This window comes from Rattus norvegicus, chromosome 1 (genome assembly GCF_036323735.1).
Source record: "Rattus norvegicus strain BN/NHsdMcwi chromosome 1, GRCr8, whole genome shotgun sequence".
Taxonomy (NCBI): domain Eukaryota; kingdom Metazoa; phylum Chordata; class Mammalia; order Rodentia; family Muridae; genus Rattus; species Rattus norvegicus.
The window spans coordinates 86,384,676-86,407,509 of NC_086019.1; the positions used below are offsets into that span (position 1 = coordinate 86,384,676).

Consider the following 22,834-nt stretch of genomic DNA (forward strand, 5'->3'; position numbering starts at 1 on the left):
AAGTTATAGGCATCTGCAAGCCATCTGATGGGAGTGCTGGGATCTGAACTTCAATCTTCTGATAGAGCATTAAGAGCTCTTGACCTCTGGGTCATCTTTCTGGTCACAGATTATTACTATTACTGTAACAACAATAACGACGACAACAACAACAACTACTACTACTTTAAAGAATAGTATCTCATATACCACCACCACCACCACCACCACCACCACCACCACCACCACCACCACCATCATTTTTAAAAAATAGTATCTCATATAAACCAGGCTGGTCTTTTTTTTTTTTTTTCGGAGCTGGGAACCGAACCCAGGGCCTTGCGGTTGCTAGGCAAGCGCTCTACCTCTGAGCCAAATCCCCAACCCCCAGGCTGGTCTTAAGGTCTTGAATCGTTTTGCCTCTGTCTTCTCTGTACTGGGATTATAAGCATGGGCAACTATGCTCAGACAATTTCAAGCAGAAAAAAGAAGGGCCCTAAAACAGTTATGCTAGGTTGTAGGGGCCACCTACTGCTACTAAGGAGCAGGCTTATTCTGTATAGTTGTACTGCAGAGATGAGAGCAGGATAAAATATAAATTAGACTGCTTTGTATCTCTTTCACCTCAGAGAGTCCAAGATCTAGTTTAACCCTTCAATTTATTAAGATAGTATTTAGACAGTTATCAGTCCCCCTTGCTGAATGACATGAATTCCATTCCATCTCTTCACATGCGCTCTCTTAAGATTTAAACTCTGGATTATAGAATGTCAAAAACATCCTTTAGATATCTAAAGGTTTCCCAAAGCATCACAAAATTAGAAAGGAACTCTTGAACAACTACTCTAAACTTTCCCCATTGCAAAGTCAGTATATGGAATGCTATGCCAAGAGCTGGGCTGGCTTCTGATATTACCCACACTTCTGACATCTGAAGGGTTACTGTGTACATCTTAGTTAGAAATGTCATTCTCCCAAGTGGCATGCCAGATGTCTCATGTCCCCAGTCAGGCACATGTCCCTCTTTAGGGAATCACAGGGAGCACTCTCACAGAAGGTGTTCTTAACATCCATCTTCTTTTGGGGTACTCACTTAGCAGGCCTAACTGGAAAAGGCTAGAAGAGGCCAAGGCCTAGAATGACCCACACATCTGTGCCTCGAATGGATCAAACAATGCAAAAGCAATTCCCTAGGAAGCTAGCTAGGTGTTGAAACATCAAAGCCACCCTGCAAGGCAAAAGTGTATTAGCCCCTTTCACAGCAGAGATCAGAGACCCTGTAAAAGGCTGTGAGCAACTGTAGCCAAAGCCTACACTACTTCCTCCAGGATGAAACATTAATGCCCCAGATGAAGGCAGGCCCAGCTTAAATCACCTCCTCCTATCCTTTTAGATAGGATGGAATGCTGATGGAATGAATAATGGCTCCACTGTTCCAGACCTCTTTGTTTCCTTTAAACAAGCTTAAAGCTGTGTGTATTAGCTCACACCTGCAATTTGGGAGACAGAGGCAGGAAGATTGCCCAAATCTGAAGCCAGCTTGTACAGTATAGTGAAAGCTTGTCTCGAAAAACAAAAGAAGACATCACTCAGGCTTCCTCCACCCCATCTTGCATTCATAGTCAACACTGTGATTTTCTAGTTAACAATCATTCTCTCATGTTTCCTACAGAGCTTCAAAGGGGCCCTTTCAATTAAGTTCTCATGCTCCTGGCACTCATCAGCTTAGAACACCTTGATTTAGGGCAAACAGGAAGGCAGTTGTGTCAGTCCACTGCAGAGTGATAGAGTCTAGCAAGCCTGGCAAACCTGCGTCCTGGCAAGTTGAGAATCTCAAGACTGAATTCCTGGACAGTGCAGCTGTAGGCAAAGTAGAAGAGGCCACTGGACCCAGGCACAACTATGTAATCCCTGCCAGAAATCTCAAGCACAGTGACCCTGACTTTGCCAGACTTGTGGGCCTGGCCTTTGGGAAGAGGGGTGGTTCTGGAATGCAGCTGACCTCACCTGGGCCCTGCAGTTAGTTTGGTCTAACCAGGTCGTGGAGCAGAGACAGCTGGCTTAGGGAAGCATCACAGAATTCTTTGTCCTTTGAAATAAAGATCTGGGCTCCATATTTTATTTAAGGCACAGGTGTGTGCAAGCTAAAGCAGATAGTTAAAAACATTGTCTACTTTTAATAGCAAAACAAGCAAACAAACAAACAAAAGCCAAAAACACACTACAGAAGTTCTTTAGGTTTAAAATAACAGAGAAACCAGGCATGATGGTACACATAATCCTAGCACTCAGGAGTCTCAGACAGGATCACTGAGCTTGAGGCCAGCCTAGGCTACATAGAGACTGCCTCAAAAAAAAACAAAAAAAAAACAAACAAAAAAAAAAAAACAAAAAAAAACACAATAAAATAAACTGAAAATCCTCTGGCATGAGTTTAAAACAACTTCTTAAAGTTCCAATGGCTAATTCAGTCCCTCCATGCCTATTTTGGCCCTACTTGACTAGCCTTTGAAGACAGAAACAACAGTAACATGTCCTTAGGAGAACAGCATAAAGAAATGGACTTACCAACATAGACTCTGTTTGAATGAACACAGTGAATGGGCTCCTTGGTCTAAACATGTGCACATGAACAGTGAATACTAGCAACTTTTTTGCAGCAGAATGGCAGCTAGAAGACTGGCCTCAAAAACTCATCCATTCTTTGCATAGTGGTAAACCAGACAAGGTAAGGTATTTACTTCTTTTTGAGACAGTGTCTCATGTAGCCAGACTGGCCTCAAAGTCAGTGTGGAGCTGAGACTAGCCTTGAACTCATGGTTCTCCCAAGGGCTGGAATTACAGGCAAGTACCACCATTCCCTGCTGGGGTAGTGTTTAATCTCTCTGAGACTTAGTCACCTCATCTCTAAGATATAAATCAGCTCTGCTTCCTGGTCCAGCCAGCTGTGAAAAGTAAGAACTTCTTTTCCCACTGAGACCACATCTGTTCCCATGCCTTCCCCACAACAGACCACACCTCAAAATGTGCTCCAAAATATACTCATCTATAAAATAAAGGATGGGATTAAAAAATTGCACAGGTGAAAGCACACACCTACCAGTATGCGTTCTATAATTTGGCATTCTTTTTCTGTTTCTGTGGCAGCCACACTACAAACTGTACCCATATAAAAAGATTCTGGTCTCCCCTCCCCACTCTGAATTTCACACTGTACCCCCATGAATCCTCCATTTTTAATTGCCTGCCTGGTGCTGTGTCAATGTTAGTTTTAAATTACCAATTCCTTTGGGAACTTTCCTAGATGTCTCAGTTGAGCAGAAATTTTGTTAAAGAACTCTTCCATATCTAGTACCTCTCTGTCTGGTAACAAAGTACATTCTGGTTCAGAAGCTATCACCGAGGAACACTAACTAGCACATTTGGACACCCTAACAGCAGGCTAAGACAAGTGCCTGCTGATGCCCTCGCACCAAACAGAATGCTGGCTTTTTAAAGGGCAAAGCTGCTTGTACATGGTAGCCAAAATACTTTCTTTAGTTTCTTTAAAAACGAAAAATTTTAAAGATTTTTCTTTTTGTTTTATGTGCATGAGCATTTTGCCTGCATGTGCCTCTTCTTATCCACTGAGTCATCTCTCCAGCCCCAATAAATCTCTTTTTAGAAGTCAGAAAGGCCATGTTAGTCCTGTTTTTAAAAAAGCAGTTTCATGTAGCCCATGTTGGCCTCAAATTCACTATGTACCAAAGGTGACCCTGAGCTCCCAATCCTCCTGCTTCTACCTCGAAGTACGAGCTAGGATCATAGCATTCGGGTATCTGGTCTTATGCTCACTCAGGAGGACTAAGCTCAGAAGCAAACACTGAGGTTTTTCTGAGCAAGTTACAAAGAGCTCTTATCACATTCCACTTGTCTGTCAAAACCAATATCCCTCTCAGGGATGTGGGCAGCCCAACTCCCCAGCTGGTTTTCATTCACACTAGAAACTTTAACTCCGTTCTAGGCCTCACAAAACGAGAGCTGTGTCCGCACAAAGCCACAACAACCAGCCAATTCACTAAATCCAATGAAATAAGCCAATTCACTGGGGGGGACACAAACTGTCAAACTGGTTACTTGGTGCCTTATAGACCAAACAATGTGTGATTCAAACAGTTCACTTTTCAATAGGTTGTCCTGTCATGTGGCAGCCACAGTAAGTGAAAGATTTTCTTTATCACTATTGTATCTTTTTATTAAACACAGGAGTAAGAACATTTCTGACAGAAGGGTAAACAGCCAATAATGTCTAGTCTTTAAATCGTGGTCAAACACACCAAATTTCAGCATACTAAATGAGCCCCAAGGGTACAATTGTGAAGCAAGGCTTTGCGGGCTTGCTTTTTGGCTTTAAAATAAGAGCTGCTGGTCCCGATCTCGTCTTTGCAAACACATAGCCTTGGGAGACAGAGACATGAACAGCGGCAGCTTTAGACAAAGCTCTATTCACAGCCGCCCAAGTGCAATCTTGGAGTTTCAATTTCATTCAGTTGAGTGCGGAAGGCTCCCACTGAGGGTGGGCTACTGAATGGTTCCGTTGGGAAAAGGACCCAAGAAGGAGCATTGGCTTTACAGTCTGCACTTTCATTAGAAGAGATGAAAGCGTTCCTCTCTCTGACTATAGTTCTATAGTAAGGTATTAATCTAGCAAATTAGCAGGAGTATTGAAGAGTTTTTTTTTCTTTTTTCCCCATCACATTGGTACCCAGAGCAGAGCTTCTCTTCATTAGGGTGGTTGTCAGGGTGAGCACAGAACAAGTAGCTGAATCACTGTGGGTTAAACCTTGTACCAAAGAGGAAGTGGTGTGGTTAGGAGGGCTGCAGCAGTCCCCTCCCTGGGTACAGTGTCATGTTCTACCTGCTGCTGGGGCATGTCACCCTATGCACTGCGTGTGCTTCAGCCTCATCCCTCTTCCAGGTTGAGTTTCACGGTGACTCGAACCCAAACTTCTGGCCCACAATAATCAGCCCTCAGAAGACCAGAGGACCTCAGAGCCAGAGGAGGGACATTATGTGCTCATGGTCCAAATAAGAAAGCAGGGAGTTGGGATCTGACCTGGGGACTTTGTTCTTGGCCTCAGCAGCTAATAGTGACCCCCAATCTACCTGAGCTATCCTAACATGAGCTCTGTCTACAGGTTTTAACTGGGCAGACAGATAATCCATTCACAGCAACCACATAGATCTAACTGCATTATCTGAGTGTTATGGCTTGGTCCAGTAGGAGGGGAGGGGCACTTCCCCAGTAGTATGGCCTACAGGAGGGTCTGAGTTGTTTTTTATGACCAGCGAAATTCCAGAATGTTTTCCCCTCACTTGAAATAAACGTCGTACTGCTTCGTCATACCAATAAAAATCAAAAGATAAATCCCTTATGGAGGGTGGCTTGTACTCTCTGCCCTGATGGTATCTTGCTCTTCCAGTAAAACAAGTGTCAGTCTGCATTCCCAATGGCAGCAGTCTTAACAGGAGGCATGCTCTGTAGCAAAGGCTTTCCTCCTCTCCACATGCTCGCTTGAAAGCACCACTCTCCATGTCAGGGAAACACAACGCCAGCTTCTACCCACTCTTCCGTAAGGATACTCCTAAGCTGACTGTTGGCATGCCATGGTTGTTGGGCCAGAGGAATCATTTCAATCTGATTCACAGAGGTGTGGCCTGTATAACTCAAGACAGGGCCGGAAGGTGGTACTTCATGCCTGCTGATCCAGCAGCTGGGGTCATGTCGCCAGCAGGTACACAGCTTAGGATGCAGAGACTAGCTGTTTCTATGGAGTTAAGCCTTCACCACAGAGTCTGAATTGTCAAACAGGGCTTGTTTGACAATTTTTAAAAAAACAATTTTTTTATTTTTTTGAGAAAGGTTCCAGGCTGGCCTTAGATCTGGTAGGATCCTCCTGTCTTTACCTCTTGAATATGGGGATTACAGATGTGCACCACCATACTTGGTTTTAGGTAGTGCTGGAACTAGAACCCAGTGCTTCTCAAAGGCTTGGTGCATTCTCTACCAACTGAGCTACATCCCCTGTCTGAGAATATGTTTTCAAAGCAATGTTTGCAGTATTAAAAATATTGCCATAAGTCAGAAAAAGACTTGTAATTCAGTGTGCTATTATGCCATCTTCCTAATTCCCAGGTGTGCCAAACACCCCCACAAATCAGAAGGCTGTCAGCATTTGCATAAGCTGTTCCAGCAATAGTTTTTACCAGGAGTGGAGAAGGAAGAAAGCCAAAACATTTAAAACACTCAGATTCAGTATCATTTAGCAGGGGACCTTTGGGGAAAACACAGGGAGGTTGGTTAGATTCCTAAATAAAAACCACTTTCACTGGGTCTTCCCTCCAAGTCTTGAAGAACAAAATCCAAAAGGCAGCATGGACCCCAAGTAGACACATTAAGTTGTGGAATAACCAAATGGGAAGAAAAGTAGTAGCCAGAGATAGGGGCCCAGAACCTATACAACACTGTTCTGCCCTTTCTGACACTTCACAGACAGGTAGGCCATGGAAGCCCTGGCCAGTAGTGACTGAGAGCACTCTGCATGTCCTGGGTCAAAATGGTATCATACTCCTACATCTCCCAGGGTCATGGGCTACCACAATGGCCTTTATGCTATCTCTTAGGACTCCAAATTATACGATATTTTGATATGGTGTGTCATATAGTATTCATTTATGGCAACTGCACCCTTCAAGGCCCTTGTAAAGTCTTACAGAAGTAGCTGATGTCTGCTGTTTACTGACAGGGAGGAGGGGAGTGAGCATGGTCCTGTGTTGATGACGGTCACAGGTTATTATATCTGTGTCAGAGTCTCACCAAGAGGTCATCCTCTGAACAGAACTGCCTACAATAAATGGCAGGGTGAGTTGGGTGATACTTTGTCTCAAAGTTCAAGCCCTTTAAGAGGACAGGGCACTACCTTCAGCTCTCTGCCTCACAAACACCAACCTGTAGTCTTCGGCAAGAAGACACTTCATCTGCCTGCTGCATTAGGGACAAGCCTGACATGTAAACTACTAGAGTAACTTCTTCCTTCCCTTGTCGGTCCCTCTACACCTGGTGTTCCTTAAGTTTAGAGACTCACTGACTGAAGCGATGACTGCAGAGGAAGGAAGCAGTGAGAAACATGTAAAAGCTGCACTTTTTAAATAGGGATAAACTTCATTTTGAGACTTTTTGCCATTTCAGCACTTTTATAGATTTGTGTGTGCAGAGAACCATTTATTCCTCACTAATGTAAAGTCCCTCATCCTTTGTGATCAGCATAGGAAAGAAGGACCATGTGAAAGTAATACAGATACAAGATGGATGTTCAGACAAAGGGTGCAAATCTACAATCTTTAAGACAGCAAAGAGAGGGGCTGGGGATTTAGCTCAGTGGTAGAGCGCTTACCTAGGAAGCGCAAGGCCCTGGGTTCGGTCCCCAGCTCCGAAAAAAAGAACAAAAAAAAAAAAAAAAAAAAAAAAGACAGCAAAGAGAATCCATAATGTCACTGGCTTGGCAACTTGTCAGGACACTGAAGGGCTCTACACCACCTGCTCTTTTGGGTAATTACTGCTTTAGGTAGAGGCAAACCCATGAGAACTGCCAGTAGTAGATACCTAATGCACAGGCTGACTCTTAACACCAGGCCAAAGAATGAATGTACTCTCATGGGTATGTGCTCTCACATCCAGTATTTTTTTTTAAAAACCAAGTTGTCCTTGAATAGTTTTCATCACCAATCAGATCTCAGAGATGCTGTGCAAACCCCTACTAACTCACTGTAAGTCAGGTCTTACCTTGGTGTTCCTCCTTAGACTTCGAAGGATATTCCTCCTCCTGGGGTCCTCATCTGTTTCATAAGGAATGACAGCATTGTCCCCTTTATAACCTTGGGATGCCTGGTCCTCCTCTTTCTTTCGGATGGGTCCCAGCTCATCATCACTCCCAACACTGAAGCTGGTGCGGTAACTAGCAAACCGCCCCAGGCGGGTGCATCTCGTCCTGTACAGCACAGGCTTACTCACTGCAGATACTTTGCGGCCTCGCTCTAGAGAGCTTGTGTCCATCTCACTGTCAGAACCATTGCCACTGCCATTGGACTGGGCTTTGTTGATGTTCCGAATGGTAATGATCTTGCCCTGGGTGCTGTCGTGGGGCACTGAGTATATGTTTTCTTCCTCATTCCTTGGCTTGACCACAGCATCCATGGGCTCTGCGTAGTCAGAAGGATCAAATCCATCCTGAGGCATCCAGGGGCTAGAAGACATAGACTTCCTCTGTCCCTCCCGATGACCTTGGTCTAAGTAAGAAAGATCTTTTGTGATCTCAAAATGCACAGGAGGCTTTGGTTTGACTGGTGGAGGTACTTTGTTGTTCAGTTTACTCTCAAAGTTGCTCATTATGAAAGACAGCCCGTCGTTTCCCTCCAGCTCCATTGAGAACTTGGAATGATCTTTGGACAGGGAGGGCAATGTCGCATCTTCCCGAAAAAGGTGGTACGATGGAGGCTCCACATCTTCTTCTGAGTCCTGTAAGTTTGAATTGCAGAGGGGTGACCCAGCCCTGGGGGAGTTGAATACCTCCTCAGTGGTGCTGCAGGCCTCAGCCACATTATCGTACATGTGTGTGGCCTCGATTATGTTCTTTTTCTCCACCACATCTTTAAAAAAGGGATGGAAGAGCTCGAGTTTATGCTGGGGCTGGCTACAAGGGATGCTTGTGAATCTCCCATCAATTTCTTGTGCAATTTCCTCTCCCTCTGTTAGCTGCTCTCGACTTAAGTCATTGTCCAGGACATCTATAGCGCCATCAGTGAGTGCGACAAGCTGGATGGGGATAATATCCTGCACTTCACAAAGAAAGGCACGTAACATTGCCAAGGAGGCCTTACGTTTGGCTGAATAAAAAACAATGTACCCATGAACCAACCGGCTCTTTCGGATGCTAAATGAGGAATGGTATGAAAGAACAGACAGCTCAATGCGCTTCTTGTGTACTCCAATTGGAAGTTCAAGTAAAACAGAGTTGCTGCTCCCACAGTGGGAAGATTTACAAGTTTGGGACTGCAGGACAGGAGAGAGAATGTCATCTGCACTAAAAGGATCACCACACATGAGACACATGACAATTCGAAGGTCCACATCAGCCAAATCTTTGATACTAGCAGTAGAACTAACCAGGTTTAAGTTGCGCTTAGAGTCCAGGAGTCCCTTCAGAACTTGACTGATCTGCTTCTCGTTAATGTTGCGTCCATAACCAATGCCAGCAGACGCAGGATCAAGAAAGACACACTGAAGTTTGCTAGCAATCTGCTGGCCTTGCTGTATTAAGCTGTGCAGAGTCTCTCCACTTGTGTCCCCTCTCTTGTTAACTAAAATTAAAGTCAAGGGGAGGTGGACTAAGTGATTATCCCGCCTGCCCAGTGTAGATTCTCTGCTCTTCTCTATACTCTCCACCACATAGGACAGCGACTCCTTTGAATTGTAAAGGCAGAGACAGCCATGGGGTTGGAAGGTTGGTGTCTGGAAAGAGTTCACAGGAAGCCGAACATTCCCCTCTATTGGCCTCAGAGAAAGCTCATACATTTTACCATCTATTACATACTTGTCATCATTTGTACAAAGAGCTCGAATTTCATTGGCTAACTCTCGGGCAAGGCCATCTTTGCCTAAAATAACCAAATTGATCCTATCAATATTGGGGTCAGACAAAGAGTTCTTCTGATTCCTATCAGATGGTCGGATAAAGCGAGAACTGATCAAATGTTCAATCTTAGCATCTACGCAAGCTGGACAGCTTGGGCATGTCTCCTTTGTTGGGTGGTACACAAAATGAATGTGCTTCAGAATGAGGGCATCACGCTCTGCTTGGAGTTTCTGCAATGCTTTAAATCGTTGCTCTTCACCCAGAACATCCTGGATAACACCCATCTTTTCCTTACTGGGTTTAGCATCCAGCTCCAGCTCATAAAACAATTCTGAATACTCCAAAAGCAACTCTTGGAACTCTTCCTTTGCCCGGTCTATAATCTGCTTTTGGTGCTTGCCATAGATGTCCATGTACACAGATTCTTCCAGCCACTGGTAGAAGTCTTCATTCATAATAAAACTACGAGCTTCTTCCCAAGGTTTCCCAGGAGTTATGAAAGGAGAGGTCTCCAGGTTTTCTTTGAAAGCCCTTCGCATCTCAGCTCTCTTCCTCTCATTCCTCAGCTTCTCCAAGTGGGTCTCATACAACTGCTCAGCAGGGACAGTATCCATCAAGTCAAAGGGAATCCGCTCATTTTCCATGTTGTCAATGTGGCTGGTTTCATCCCATGGTGTCTCTTCAAGTACAACAAACCACTTTAAGAACTCTGGCTTAGTCTCTAACAGCTTTTTTGCTTTAATGCAGCTCAGGTGGTCTACTTCATCTAGATTAGGTATGAGGGCTTCAAAAGCCAATGGCAGGGCTGCCAGGTACAGCTTTCTCCGGCGCTCAATATGCTCATGCTTGAGGCGGTGAATGTGCTGCAGGAAGAGCTTCTTGGCTTTCTGTGTCCCTTCCAGATAGACATAGTCCTGGTACTCAGGGGAGGCCTGCATCTTTCGGCTGACACTCAGCCAGTTCTCATTGTGACTTTTCACAATGCGGCTCACCAACCACTCATACTTGTCCTTTGCTGTAGCTATCTGCTGACTCTGCTGCTTGAGAGCTTCAAAGTAAGGGATGATTTTCGTCTTCCCTCGACTCTTATCAATGAGTTGCACTAAGGTGCTGAAAGCCAAGTCCACATTCACATTGGACCTTGCAGAGGTCTCTACAACCTGGAGGTTCTTTTTGCTTAAGGCAAAAGTATGTGCATCTCTAATGTACCGCTCAACACCCTCATCACACTTGGTCAGGACTATTACTATGGGCTTTTTTGTTTTTGCAAGCTGATTGTAGAGATTGGAGACAAACTTGAGCTGGTCATCGAAGTTCCTGTTCATGCCCCTGCTAACATCGATGCCCAGAAGGAAACCGTCAACCAGCAGCTTCCCATCTGGCATCTGTTTCTGCTCAAAGTCTTGCTCCAGCCCTAGCTGGTCAGTGCAAAAATACATGAGTTTTTCAGCTGAAGCAAGCTTGGTGGCTGCGGCTCTCTTGATGTAGGGCTGCAGTGCCGTGCTTCGATGAGGTTGAAAAGTCTGATCGTCAATAAACTCAGTCTGCTCCACAATGTGCATCTTACATTCCACACAGTCCTCCAGGGAGCGGCTAACTTCTCCCCAGTACAGAAAATGGTCATTATTGACCACCCGCCCACCAAAGTCACTGGTGCTGAGGACAGAAGTGTGGTCCAGGTGAAACTCATCAGCACTTGGGCGCACAAAGCGGTTACATAGACAAGACTTCCCAATGCCGCACTGGCCTTTCTCCTTCTCAGTGCCGGACAATCCCACCACACTGATGTTGTAGGTGGGGATTCGGACATCTTGCTTTCTTGCCATCATCATCTTCGAAACATCCTGCCACAAACAGCCACTTCCAAGATCAGATTAGTGTTCTGCAGTAGAGTGAGGGCTTCTTAGCAGTGCCAGTGGACACTGGCTGCCCAAGCAGCGCAAATGTTAGGTCCCATAGTGTTCTAAACCAGTATGTCAGTTCTTCCTACTTCTCATCGACAAATAGCCAACATGTCTGCCTAGACAGAGGGAAAAAAGAAAAACCATCAGTATTCAAACTATTTTAACCACTGAATTACAATAAAAGTATTTTTTAATCCAAAAACATTTAGTAAACCTAATGTACCAGGCCTTGTGGTAAGGCTGACATCAAAGTTGCTGAAATGGCTCTGAGGGTAAAGGTATTTGCTGACAACCCAAGTTTAATTTCTGGATCCCATGGAGAAAGAAAAGAACCAATTGTTCAAAGTTGGCCTCTAACTCCCACACATATGCTGTGGCATGTACATGCCTATACAGGAGGGTATGCACATATACATTATTACACAAAATGATAATAGTAAAAAGGCTTGTATCAATGTGTTTTCAAACAGGTATAGTACAGACAAGAACAGGTGGATATAAAGTAAGGAGAATGTAAAATGACAAGTAATGAATGTAGAGTGACAAGTGAATCTGGAGGAAATGCGGCTAACTCTAAGGTAGGGTGGATACAAGATGGGCAAGAAACATCTTTTTTGTTTTGTTTTTTGAGGTAGGGTTTCTCTGTGTAGCTCTGGCTGTCTTGGAACTGATCTGTAGACCAGGCTGGCCTTGGACTCAGAAATCAACCTCTGCCCGTGTCTCCTGAGTGCTGGGATAAAAGGTGTGTGCCACAAACAAACAAAATGATGATGGTGGGACATTTTCACAAGGACAATAGCGTCATCTTTTATGGTGTCATCTTGAAGGGGCTCCCATGAGTCAGTTCCAGGATAATCTGAGAAGCAAAGAAATTGTACAGTAATGAATTACACCCCACTGCAAAAAATATGAACTAAAGTCTAACTATTGGATCAAATATAAGTCACAAAAGAAGGTTAAATATAGGGGAAATGTTGAGAGACAGGACACTGACAGCTAAGTCAAGTGCCTTCCTAAGCCTTATTGATAACCAGGAGAAAGCTCTTAACAGTAATTACACTTTCTTTTTTTTTTTTTTTTTGGTTCTTTTTTTCGGAGCTGGGGACCGAACCCAGGGCCTTGCGCTTCCTAGGTAAGCACTCTAACCACTGAGCTAAATCCCCAGCCCCTTAACAGTAATTACAATGGAGAAAGCAGACAACACCTTTACTCTGAAATCAAAATCTACATCATCAGTGTGGTGTGGAAGCACTTAGGAGACTGAGGCAGGACAAACAGTAGGTCAAGAGTAGTCTGGACCACAGAGAGGGAGTGGGGAGGATAGAAGAGAAAGGAGTAAGGAAAGAACAAACCTGGAAGACTCATAATATTGCTTTCAAATTTATTACAAAGCTACAACAAAACAGTCCTGCAGTGACACAAAGACAGACCAATGGAAAAGAAATTGAAAGTTTACAGCTAAATCATCATATATATCATTAGTGACTTTTTAAAAAAAACAGGCTGGCCTCAGACTCACAGAGTGACTGTCTCTGCCACCATGCCTGGCTAGTTAAATGACTTTTGACAAGGATGTTGAGATCATTCACTGGGAAAAGGACAGACTCCCCCCCCCCCCCCAAGCTGGGGACCGAACCCAGGGCCTTGTGCTTGTTAGGCAAGCGCTCTATCACTGAGCTAAATCCCCAACCCCGAGGACAGACTTTTTACCATTTGGTGGAAAAAGTGGATCTTCACACAGGAAATGACAGAGAGAGGTAGGTCTTTATCTATACCACGTACAGAAGCTAACTAACTTTAGGCAGGGGATGTAACTTGGATGTACGAATATTTGTATAGCATTTGCAAGGTACTGAGTGGTGGGGCATGCTTTTAATCTCAGCACTGGGGAAATCTCTGAATTTAAGGCCAGCCTGGTCCACATAGCAAGTTCTATGTGTGTCTCCAAGACTACACATTACAACTCTGTCTGAAAAAACAAGAACAAAAAACCTAAACAAACAGAAAACAATTGTGAATGGATCAAAGACCTAAAAGAAAAATTAGAGCAACAGAGATGCCCCACCTCCCCCACAGAGCACTGGTGGGTGGTAATGCTGGCCACTAAGCCTGTCAAAGAAGATGTAACCCCATCAAGCTGACCTCCTGACTGCACAGGAACACAGTAGCATGCATTCACATACACACATCTACATGGGCACACACACTTAAATCTGAAAGGGATTTAACAGTAGACAATATATTTTCTATCTTAAGAGGTGTAAAAATCAGAAAGTGTAGTGATGCTGGTTTCAATGGATGAGAGAAGTAGTGAATGGGGACCCTGCATTCACATGTGGAATGACGTCACAGGGATGGACTGTTGTAATGACTACATATCATGAATAGGTTGAACACTAATGAAATATGTACTAAAAATGGCTAAGATTTTAACTTTGTGTTACACATCTTTTACACATTAAAATCAACGCAGGTGAAAGGATGAAGCTCAGTGATAGAACACTTGAGTAAGAAGAATAAATCAGAAAAAATAATACTAGTATATATAAAATGGATGGCTATACTGAGATAAAGTATCCCTACTTTTAGAGAAAAGTATTTGGGGCAGGGGGAGGCAAAATGAATGTAAATGTTCAGGAAAAAAAAAATCTGTTTTAGAGAGAGTAAAAATGCCAACAAGGGACTAGGGCTATGGCTCAGTTAGTACAATGCTGACCTAGTATAAATGAAATCCCGGTCTTGATCCTTACCCTACACAACATGGAAGTGGTAGTGCTTGCCTGTAACCAAGTATAAACACTTGAGAGATGCGGGCAGAAGACCTGGCTATGCAAGATCCTAACTAAAGCCAGTCTCAGGCCAACGTGGGGCACATGGGAACCTTTCAAAACATACTCATTGCAGAGGAATAAAATGTAAATAGGTAAATCTGGATTAAGTGTGTGTGCTGGCTAATTAAATGTCAACTTGACATCTGAAAGAAGGAAACTTCAAGTGAGAAAATACATCTGTAAGATCTTGCTGTAAGCAATTTTCTTGATTAGTGATTGACGTGAGAGGGCCCAGTCTATTGTGAGTGGCACCATTCTTGGGTTGGTGGTCCTGGGTTCTAAAAGAAAGCAGGCTAAGCAAATCATAATCAGCAAGCCAGTAATTGTAACCCCTCCATGGCCTGTGCATCAGCTCCTGCTTCCAGGTTCTTGGCTTGCTTGAGTTCCTGCCCTCACTGATGACAGACTGTTCATGTGTGACAGTCCCCAAGTTGCTTTTCGTCATGGTATTTCATCACAGTGATAAGAAGTCTAACTATGACAGAGTATATGATATTCTTCTGTGTTGTTTTTACTGTTACCAATGACAAATTCTCAGGAGTTCCTGATGAGAGCTGGCTTGTAAAGTTTTCCAGCTGGCTCCTGTGTCCTCCCTGTATCTGTAAAACTTCTAGAGAAATGAGTACTAAGGTGGCTATAAAGCCTGAAAAGCTAGCTCTCTAGACTTAGGCAGCTACATCACATGTGATCCCTGTTGAACATTTTAAACAAAGGAACTCATCAAAGACTGCTCCCTCAGTAGGAAAAAAAAAAAGAACAAGAAAAGGTGAGGCTAGTTGGGAGGAACCATCAAGAGACTGGGCTGAGCAACTTAAAATAATGCATTCTTTCTTTAGCTTTTTTTTTCTTCTTCTTCTTCCTCTCTCTCTCTCTAGCTGCTGCTGCTTCTTCTTCTTCTTCTTCTTCTTCTTCTTCTTCTTCTTCTTCTTCTTCTTCTTCTTCTTCTTCTTCTTCTTCTTCTTCTTCTTCTTCCCCCTCTCTCCTCTTTCTTCCTTCCTTTCTTTCCCTTTCTCTTTCTTTCTTTCTTTCCTTCTTTCTTCCTTCCTTCCTTCCTTTCTTTCTTTCTTTCTTTCTTTCTTTCTTTCTTTCTTTCTTTTTGTTTTTCTAGACAAGGTTTCTCTACGTAGCCCTGGCTACCCTGGAACTCAGTCTGTAGACCAGGTTGGCCTCAAAGTCACAGAGATCTGCCCGCCTCTGCCTCCCAGGTGCTGGGATTAAAGGCGTGCACCACCATTGGCTGGCTAATGCAGAGTCTTTCCATGGTCATGATCCAAGGAGGCAAGAATGGAGCAGAGGAGCGGCACTTTAAGGAATCCAAATTGTTAAAAAGTTTTTGTTAAAACCAAAAAGTTCTAACACTTTCAGTCAGTAGCAAACTGTTATTATGGTGTCAAAGTCTTTAGCATCCTTTCAACTGAAGTAAATAAAATAAACCACCTCTGGCTACTTCTGCACACATGGGCCTCTGGAATCCACTATTCTGTGGTACTTGCACACTCAAGTGTAACTCTGCGACTGCCAAGCCTACAGTCAAGCAGTCTCCTGAGACTATCTAAAATAGCAAGCAGACCAATCTTCTTGGGAATATCATTTGCACCTGGTAGGAAGCATTTCTATAAACATCATGCTTTGGTGTGCTTCACAGAAATGTCAAAACAAAACAAAACAAAACAAAACAAACAAACAAACAAAAAACAACCCAAAAAACAGATCTTTTCTTTAAGCCTTTTAAAATTATTCATTTTATGTGTGCAAGTGTTTTATATATGCAAGTATGTGCACCCTGTGCATGCCTGATGCTCATGGAGATCAGAAGGGGGTGTTGGATTTCCCAGGAACGGAGTTGTAGATGGTTGTGAGGCACCATATGGGTACTGGGTAAAAAAAACTTAGGTTCTCTGCAAGAGCAACAAGTGCTTTTAACTGTTGAGCTATCTCTCTAGACCAGTGTTTTTCAATCTGTGGGTTGTGACCCCTTTAGATCAACCCTTTCACAGTGGTTGTTGCCTAAGACCACTGGAAAACACAGATACTTACTTTACTATTCACAGCAGCACCAAAATTACCCCTTATACAACAATAATGTTACAGCTGAGGGTCACTACAACATGAGGAACTGTAGCGAAGTCAAAGCATTAGAAAGGTTGAGAACCACTGCTTTAGAAATCATTTTTTTTTTTTGTTATTGTTGTTTTGCTTTTGTGTAGTGCTAGGGGTGGTACCAAAGACTTTGGACACGATGAGCAAATGATCTACTGCTGAACCATCCCTTTCCCAGCCCCTTCACTGGTGTATTCGAAGCAAGCTCTCTCTCTTCCTCCTCCCCTTTATTGTCCCAAAATGCTATAATCCTACTGCCTCTGCTTTTTACTTTGATTCAGGGTCTCACAGGCAAGCCTTGAACTCTATAGTCCCCATCTCAGACTCTGAGAGGCATGAGCCACTGGACTTAGTAACACCACATTTTATTCTAGGAGACAAAAGAGAGAACACCATTGTCTGCTGAGATGGCACCCTCAAGTGGTCATGGGTCACTTCTAAACATTTTTCATGACAATTTGAAAAATCAAAACTTCTAAAGAAACCTAAGGTGTTATATGTAAAAACTACTTCATGACAAGCTTCAAGGAAGGCTGCAGAAGTCAGCAGGAACAAGCAGGGCACCTAAGAGAAAACTTCCGCCTCCACTTCCCTGAACGGCTGCCATACAAACTAACTGAAGAGCTGCTTGTAAAAATCTTAATTGTATTTACCTCCCTCTAACACCACAGGGCAGGAAAGAGCTATCTATGCAAAGATCAGCAAGCTTGGCACTGGGATCTCTAGTACACACAGTTTACAGTTTGTTTTAATTGGTGACAGAGTCGGGAAGTACTACTGATGAAGTCCCAAAAGACTAGGGTGCTCTCCCCAAGGGACAGGGGTCACAAGATCTCAAACTTACCTATCTTGAAACATACTTAGCAACAGGGTTCTCCTTGAAGTGACCGTAGTATGCAACTGGCAATCTATGACTCAGCATTCTGTACTGTACAATGGATCTAATAACACATTCCTTCCCAGAAACCTTAGAGGACAACGAAGCAACAAAAGACTGCATAAAATTTGAAGTAAAAATGCACCATCATCTGTTCAATCCTTGCTTAGTCATAATTTTCAAATGGCAGGATGGTCTTAGCTGCAGAAAGCTGAAATGAAAAGAACAGCCAACCTTGAAGGGAACAGCCACTAATATGTATGTAGTTTTGCTGTCATTTTGAGACAAGGTCTCACTATGTAACCCAGGCTGGCCTTGAACTCCAACTCCTGCTTAGCCTTCTGAATGTTATATGCCACTATGTCTGAATGCTCCTGCTTTTTTTTTTTTTCCTTCCTTCAAGGGACAAGGAATGTTCCCCCTACATATATATGTTTTTAAATTCCAAATTATGTTCACAGCCAAAAATGTTACCAAAACACGAGAATCAGGTGGCACGGAAATAGTTAATTTTTTTTCACGAAATAGTTAATTTTTGAACACCTGCTAACTTCCACTTATTAGAAACCTAATAAGTTCCTTAGTGTAACTGCACTCTCAGCTTTGATGTCTGGATAGTGCAGTTTTACTAGTTCCTCAATTGGACTGAATTACACAGTAAACAAAGCTGGTTATAAATCTAAAGATGTCTCAAACACTTAGTTTAGAGGAAGTAACTTTAAGTGCCTGCCCACATACACGTTCAACTTTTCAAAGAGGTGGCAAAAAAAAAAATTTAGCTGAGCCATTAAACTTAATGATCACAAGATCATAAAGAGAGCAGAGAGAACAAGGAAGGTGTGTCCAAGACTTCATGATGTCCAGTGTCCTCAAACAAATCCTTAATGGACAACTAAGGGACAAGATTGAATGTCTATCCTAGTGTTTTCTATACTAGTCCTTTCAACAATGGAGAGTGACAACAGGGGAAAGACAAACCTCTAAAACTAACCCAGGGGCTCGAAAGATGACTCAGCAGATAAAATGCTTTCTGTTCTTGCAGAGGACCTGTGTTCAATTCTTAACATCCACACGATGGCTCACAACCACCAGTAACTCCCTAGCATGCATATAGTGCACTTTCATACAAATAAACTAAATGTAAGAGTAAATAAAATTAACCCGACCTGCTGTGATGGCTCATTCTTGAAACCTCAGTATCCAGGAGGCTGAGGCAGTAGACTGCTGCGAATTCCTGGTTACCCTTAGCCACATAACCCATTTCAAACAATAAAAACAAATAAACACAAGATGTATTTAAAAAACAGGTTAAAAACAGTAACTCCTTGTATCACTGAATTCTGTAGAACTACTGAGACTAGGAAAACCAACAAAATACAAAGCCTAAAAGCTTAACATCTTGTGAGGAGTCAAGTCAACTACCTTGGAGAGGAGGACCCTTCAGGAGTATGTTCAACTCTTTATCACAGGTGTTGTGCTGCTGTAAAAATCATGCAAACACATGTGTGCTCTACAGACCTTGTTATAGAATGTCTAGAATTGTGTCTGGTATGTGTAGCACTGACTCTGAACTAAAGCATCTTCTCCACAAGGACATTTTTACCCATCACCCAGAGTAGGAAGCTGCACCATTTCCAAGGCAGCACCAGAAATGCCACTGTGACCCAAAAATACATGGACTTCTTACTACTGCCCAGGGGCTGTACCTGGAGGTGTATTCCCTGACAAATAGTCCCCTCCACACACATCACCCATAGTAACATATGCTTCTGAGCTCTGGTCTCCAATGATCCACAAGACACAGAATTCTAACCTCTAGGCATAATCAAAATTATAATGTCCAAATAAGAGAATATGTAACAACGGGGTTGGGGATTTAGCTCAATGGCCTGGGTTTGGTCCCCATTTCCGAAGGGGAAAAAAAAAAAAAAAAGAAAAGGAAAATATGTAACAACCTCCAAATGCCACAAACTACGGCTGGGAACAAATCATTTCATGGGCTGTTACTCAATACACAATACTTGCTACTGTTGTTTTCCTTCATCCCAGTCAGGTAAAGAATGAAAACACATGTAAGCAGCACAATGGAAAGGCATCTCCCTAAACCTCTTCAACCTCGGTTTCTGAGTGTTTCAAAGGTGTCAATCATGATCAGCCAGTAAAATATCTGTAATTCAGCTGCAGAGAAGCCAACAGAAGAAAGATATATATACAGGGGGAACATTCCTTGTCCCTTGAAGGAAGAAAAAAAAAAAAAAAGCAGAGAGCACAAACCAGGTGTCACAGTGCACATCTATGACCCCAGTACTCAGGAGACTAAGCAGAAACACGAGTTCAGGGATTGCTTGGGCAACTTAGACCCTGGCTCCAAAAAAATAAAAAAATAAAAAAAGTGGGCTACATCTCAGGGCTAGAGTATTTGCCTAGCATGAAAGGCCATGGGTTCGAACTGCAATACCATTAAAACAACAGCCCTCAATGGCAGTCAGTAATCCTAACCCCCAGAAGGTAGAGTCAGGAGGACTGTTGGTATTCAAGACCCAGGCTGGGCTGCAAAGCAAGTTCAGGCAGCAGGGTTATAGAAGGCACTATCTTAAACAAATAACATCCCCAAAACCTTGGGGCTGGAGAGATGGCTGTGATTAAGAGCATCTGCTGTTCTAAAGGACCTGGGTTCTATTTTTAGAACCCATAGAGCAACTCAAAATGGTCTGTAACTCTTTCAGGGGATCTGACACTTTCTTCTGGTCTCCAAAGAAACCAGGCACACATGCACATGGTACACATACGTGCAGGTAAAACACACAATAACTAAAAACAAAAAATCAGAAGGGGCAGATACCACCCTTCTCTGAGGAACTATTAGCAGTTATTGGTTGGTGGGATAGAATCAGTTTCTTCAGTAGTGTATGGCATGCTCCAGTAAATAATTTCCAACCCATGGTCATGCAAACAACCCTAAGTAAACAAAAAATAGGAAAGGGGTTAGGGGTTTCAAACAGGAGTTGGAGAGAAATGAAAGTAGACAATGGGGTAAAAATGATCAAAGTATAATATGGAATGTATTGAAATTGACAAATAATGTAATAAATTTTTTAAAAAAGTCATTGAAAAGAAAACAAAAAGAACACTATTCTCTGCTCTACTGAACTGCTGAATTTAACTCAAGAAAAACTTTTTAAAAGCCCAAATGCTTTCATTTTCACAGCATTAGGCAGTAAGGTAAGATCTGTAGTTTTTGCTTTTCATTTGGAATAGAGGGAAACTAGAGATGAAAAAACAGGAGTACCAGTCCAAGGTCGTCATGCACACACGAAACCTACTGACTTAAAGGCAGAGCAGGCAGGCATACTAAGTAGATGTGATAATCTTTTGAACCTGAAAGAGATAAGGAGGGTGCCTTGTTTCTGGGAATCAGAATTATAAGGGGATTTTAAGTAATACCTTTAATTCTACTCACTTGCTTACTATGAGTGCCTTACCAAATGACTTGTCAAAAAAAAAAAAAATCAATATGCCAACAGCCCCCAGGACTGTACAAAACAAAGGTCCCACTGGGTGGCCTCTGTTACACTAACTTCTCCCTTTTCTGCAGAGTCCCAGAAACAATTTTTATGACACTCTAATCTTCAGAATTGAGAAATGATCTATCCATCAGCCCAATCTAACACTTAGCTACAATGTAAAGTCAATGTCCTGAATAAGGAAATGCGGTGACTGGACAGAGGCTCAGCAGTTAAGAGCACTTAATGGTCTTGCAGAGAGGACTTGGGTTCAGTTTCCAGCACCCACGTGGCAGCTCACAACCATCTATCTCTAACCCCGATTTTAGGGATCTCCTCTCTCTGACCTCTGCAGGCACCAGGCACAAACACACATGGTGCACAGACATACATGTATGCAAAACACTCATAGGTGCAAAATAAAATTTTTTGAAAAAAGAAAAAACTAAAATAAAAAATTTAAATGACGTCTGCCTCCCTTGTTGATTTACTTTTTGAGACAGGGTCTCAAACTGGACTCAAAGTGGCAATGTAACTGAGAATGGCCTTGAAATAATCCAGAATTACTGACTGCTATTATAAGCATATGTCGCCTCAGTCAATGGATGGAGTGCTAATCAAGGGCTCATTTTTAGTAGGCCTTACCTTTTGTCTCATATTGCTCTTGGTAATATTGCCACCTAAACTCTTTACCCAACAAATTACCATATTCTAATGAATTAATCAACTCAGGTAAAAGAAAATCCTACTTGAGCATGGCAACTATAATTCTACCTTTCAACCCAATACAAACTGAAATAATAGTATCTGGGTGTGTTGTGTGGAAACCATGGGTTTACAAAAGAAGAAAAGAGTCTGGTAGGCAGCAGAGAGCCCTGTTGGCTGCTGCCTCTCATACAGGCTACAGATCTGACTCCTCCCTCCTGTGGGATGGAAAGGTTCTCACAGCTAGGGAACCTATACAGGGCTTATGATTCAGAGAATCTTTGAAATGGATCCTCTGGATCTGTAGGAAGACTAAGCTAAGTGTTACTTGTCTGGCCTGGAAACAGGCTTGTCAGACAGGCTGGTTTTGGTCATTGTGCATGAATACTCTAAGCCATGCTATTCCCTCTGCAAACTTCAGAAAGCCCAACCAGCAAAGCATCAGGGATGGCAAGGCTTTCAATCAAGAACTGGAAAGTCAGATGTCTGGTTTTGAAAATACTCTGGCCTGAAGTTAGTTTTTTAAAGAGCACTTACCAAAGATCTGATGCTCTGTTCACAATATGTGCCAACAGCCCCTCTCCATTTGCTTTCCTGAGTCCTGGTAAAAAGACCCTGAGTTCCAGGGTTGGTGACAAGACTACAATGATGCTCTTACCTTCCCAGTCAGCCCACACCTAACATGATCCTCAAGTTCTGAGGCCAGCCAAACTCTACAAACTGGTCGTAAAGCAACATGTTGAAGCCAAATTACTCAGAGGACAGAATCAGATTCCCATGATCAATGAAGGGGGCTGTTTCAGCAAAAGCAATTCCTTAAACTTTATCCTCAGCAGCTGGAACCAGGCAGCTTCAGAATTCTAGCCAGCTTAACTGATCAAAGTATAAGACAAAAGTAAAGACAAAATCAGAAGTTGGTTCACTATCTCTCTCTGGATTACCTGCCTACTATGTTATAAAATACGTATCTGATTTTATTCCTGTCTCCTGGCTCACTTCTAAAATCTTTGGAATCGTCACTGTAGTTATATGCTGATGACTTTGAAAGGGAGGCAGCTCATGGGGGATGTGAGGCAGGGCAGGATTAGAGTGGTCTTGAAGCTGCAGCTCTACAGAGTTGAACACAAACAGCCAATGATCTAATTAACTGTGGCTACCCACTGAAGCTCCATAAAACCAAAGAGGGTTCAGCTAGCTTTATATAGCTGACAACACTGAAGCTCAAGAAGGGTAAGCATGTGGCCACTCTGCATCCCTTCCAATT

General features: G+C 43.0%; 1 protein-coding gene across 5 annotated transcripts in view; it reads right to left on the reverse strand.

The window, feature by feature from the left end:
* The window catches only part of Arhgap35 (Rho GTPase activating protein 35), a 116,849-nt gene that overhangs the window by 54,110 nt on the left and 39,905 nt on the right, over positions 1 to 22,834 (reverse strand). For 3 of the 5 annotated variants that reach the window (NM_001271132.1, XM_008758919.3, XM_039110038.2), the window contains one exon: positions 7,802 to 11,670. In NM_001271132.1, the coding sequence (NP_001258061.1) occupies positions 7,802 to 11,482 (3,681 nt within the window). In that variant the 5' untranslated portion in view covers positions 11,483 to 11,670. Of the gene's footprint in view, positions 1 to 7,801; positions 11,671 to 17,329; positions 17,574 to 22,834 lie in introns of all 5 variants that reach the window. The other 2 variants (XM_063288062.1, XM_063288066.1) reach the window with 1 other exon arrangement.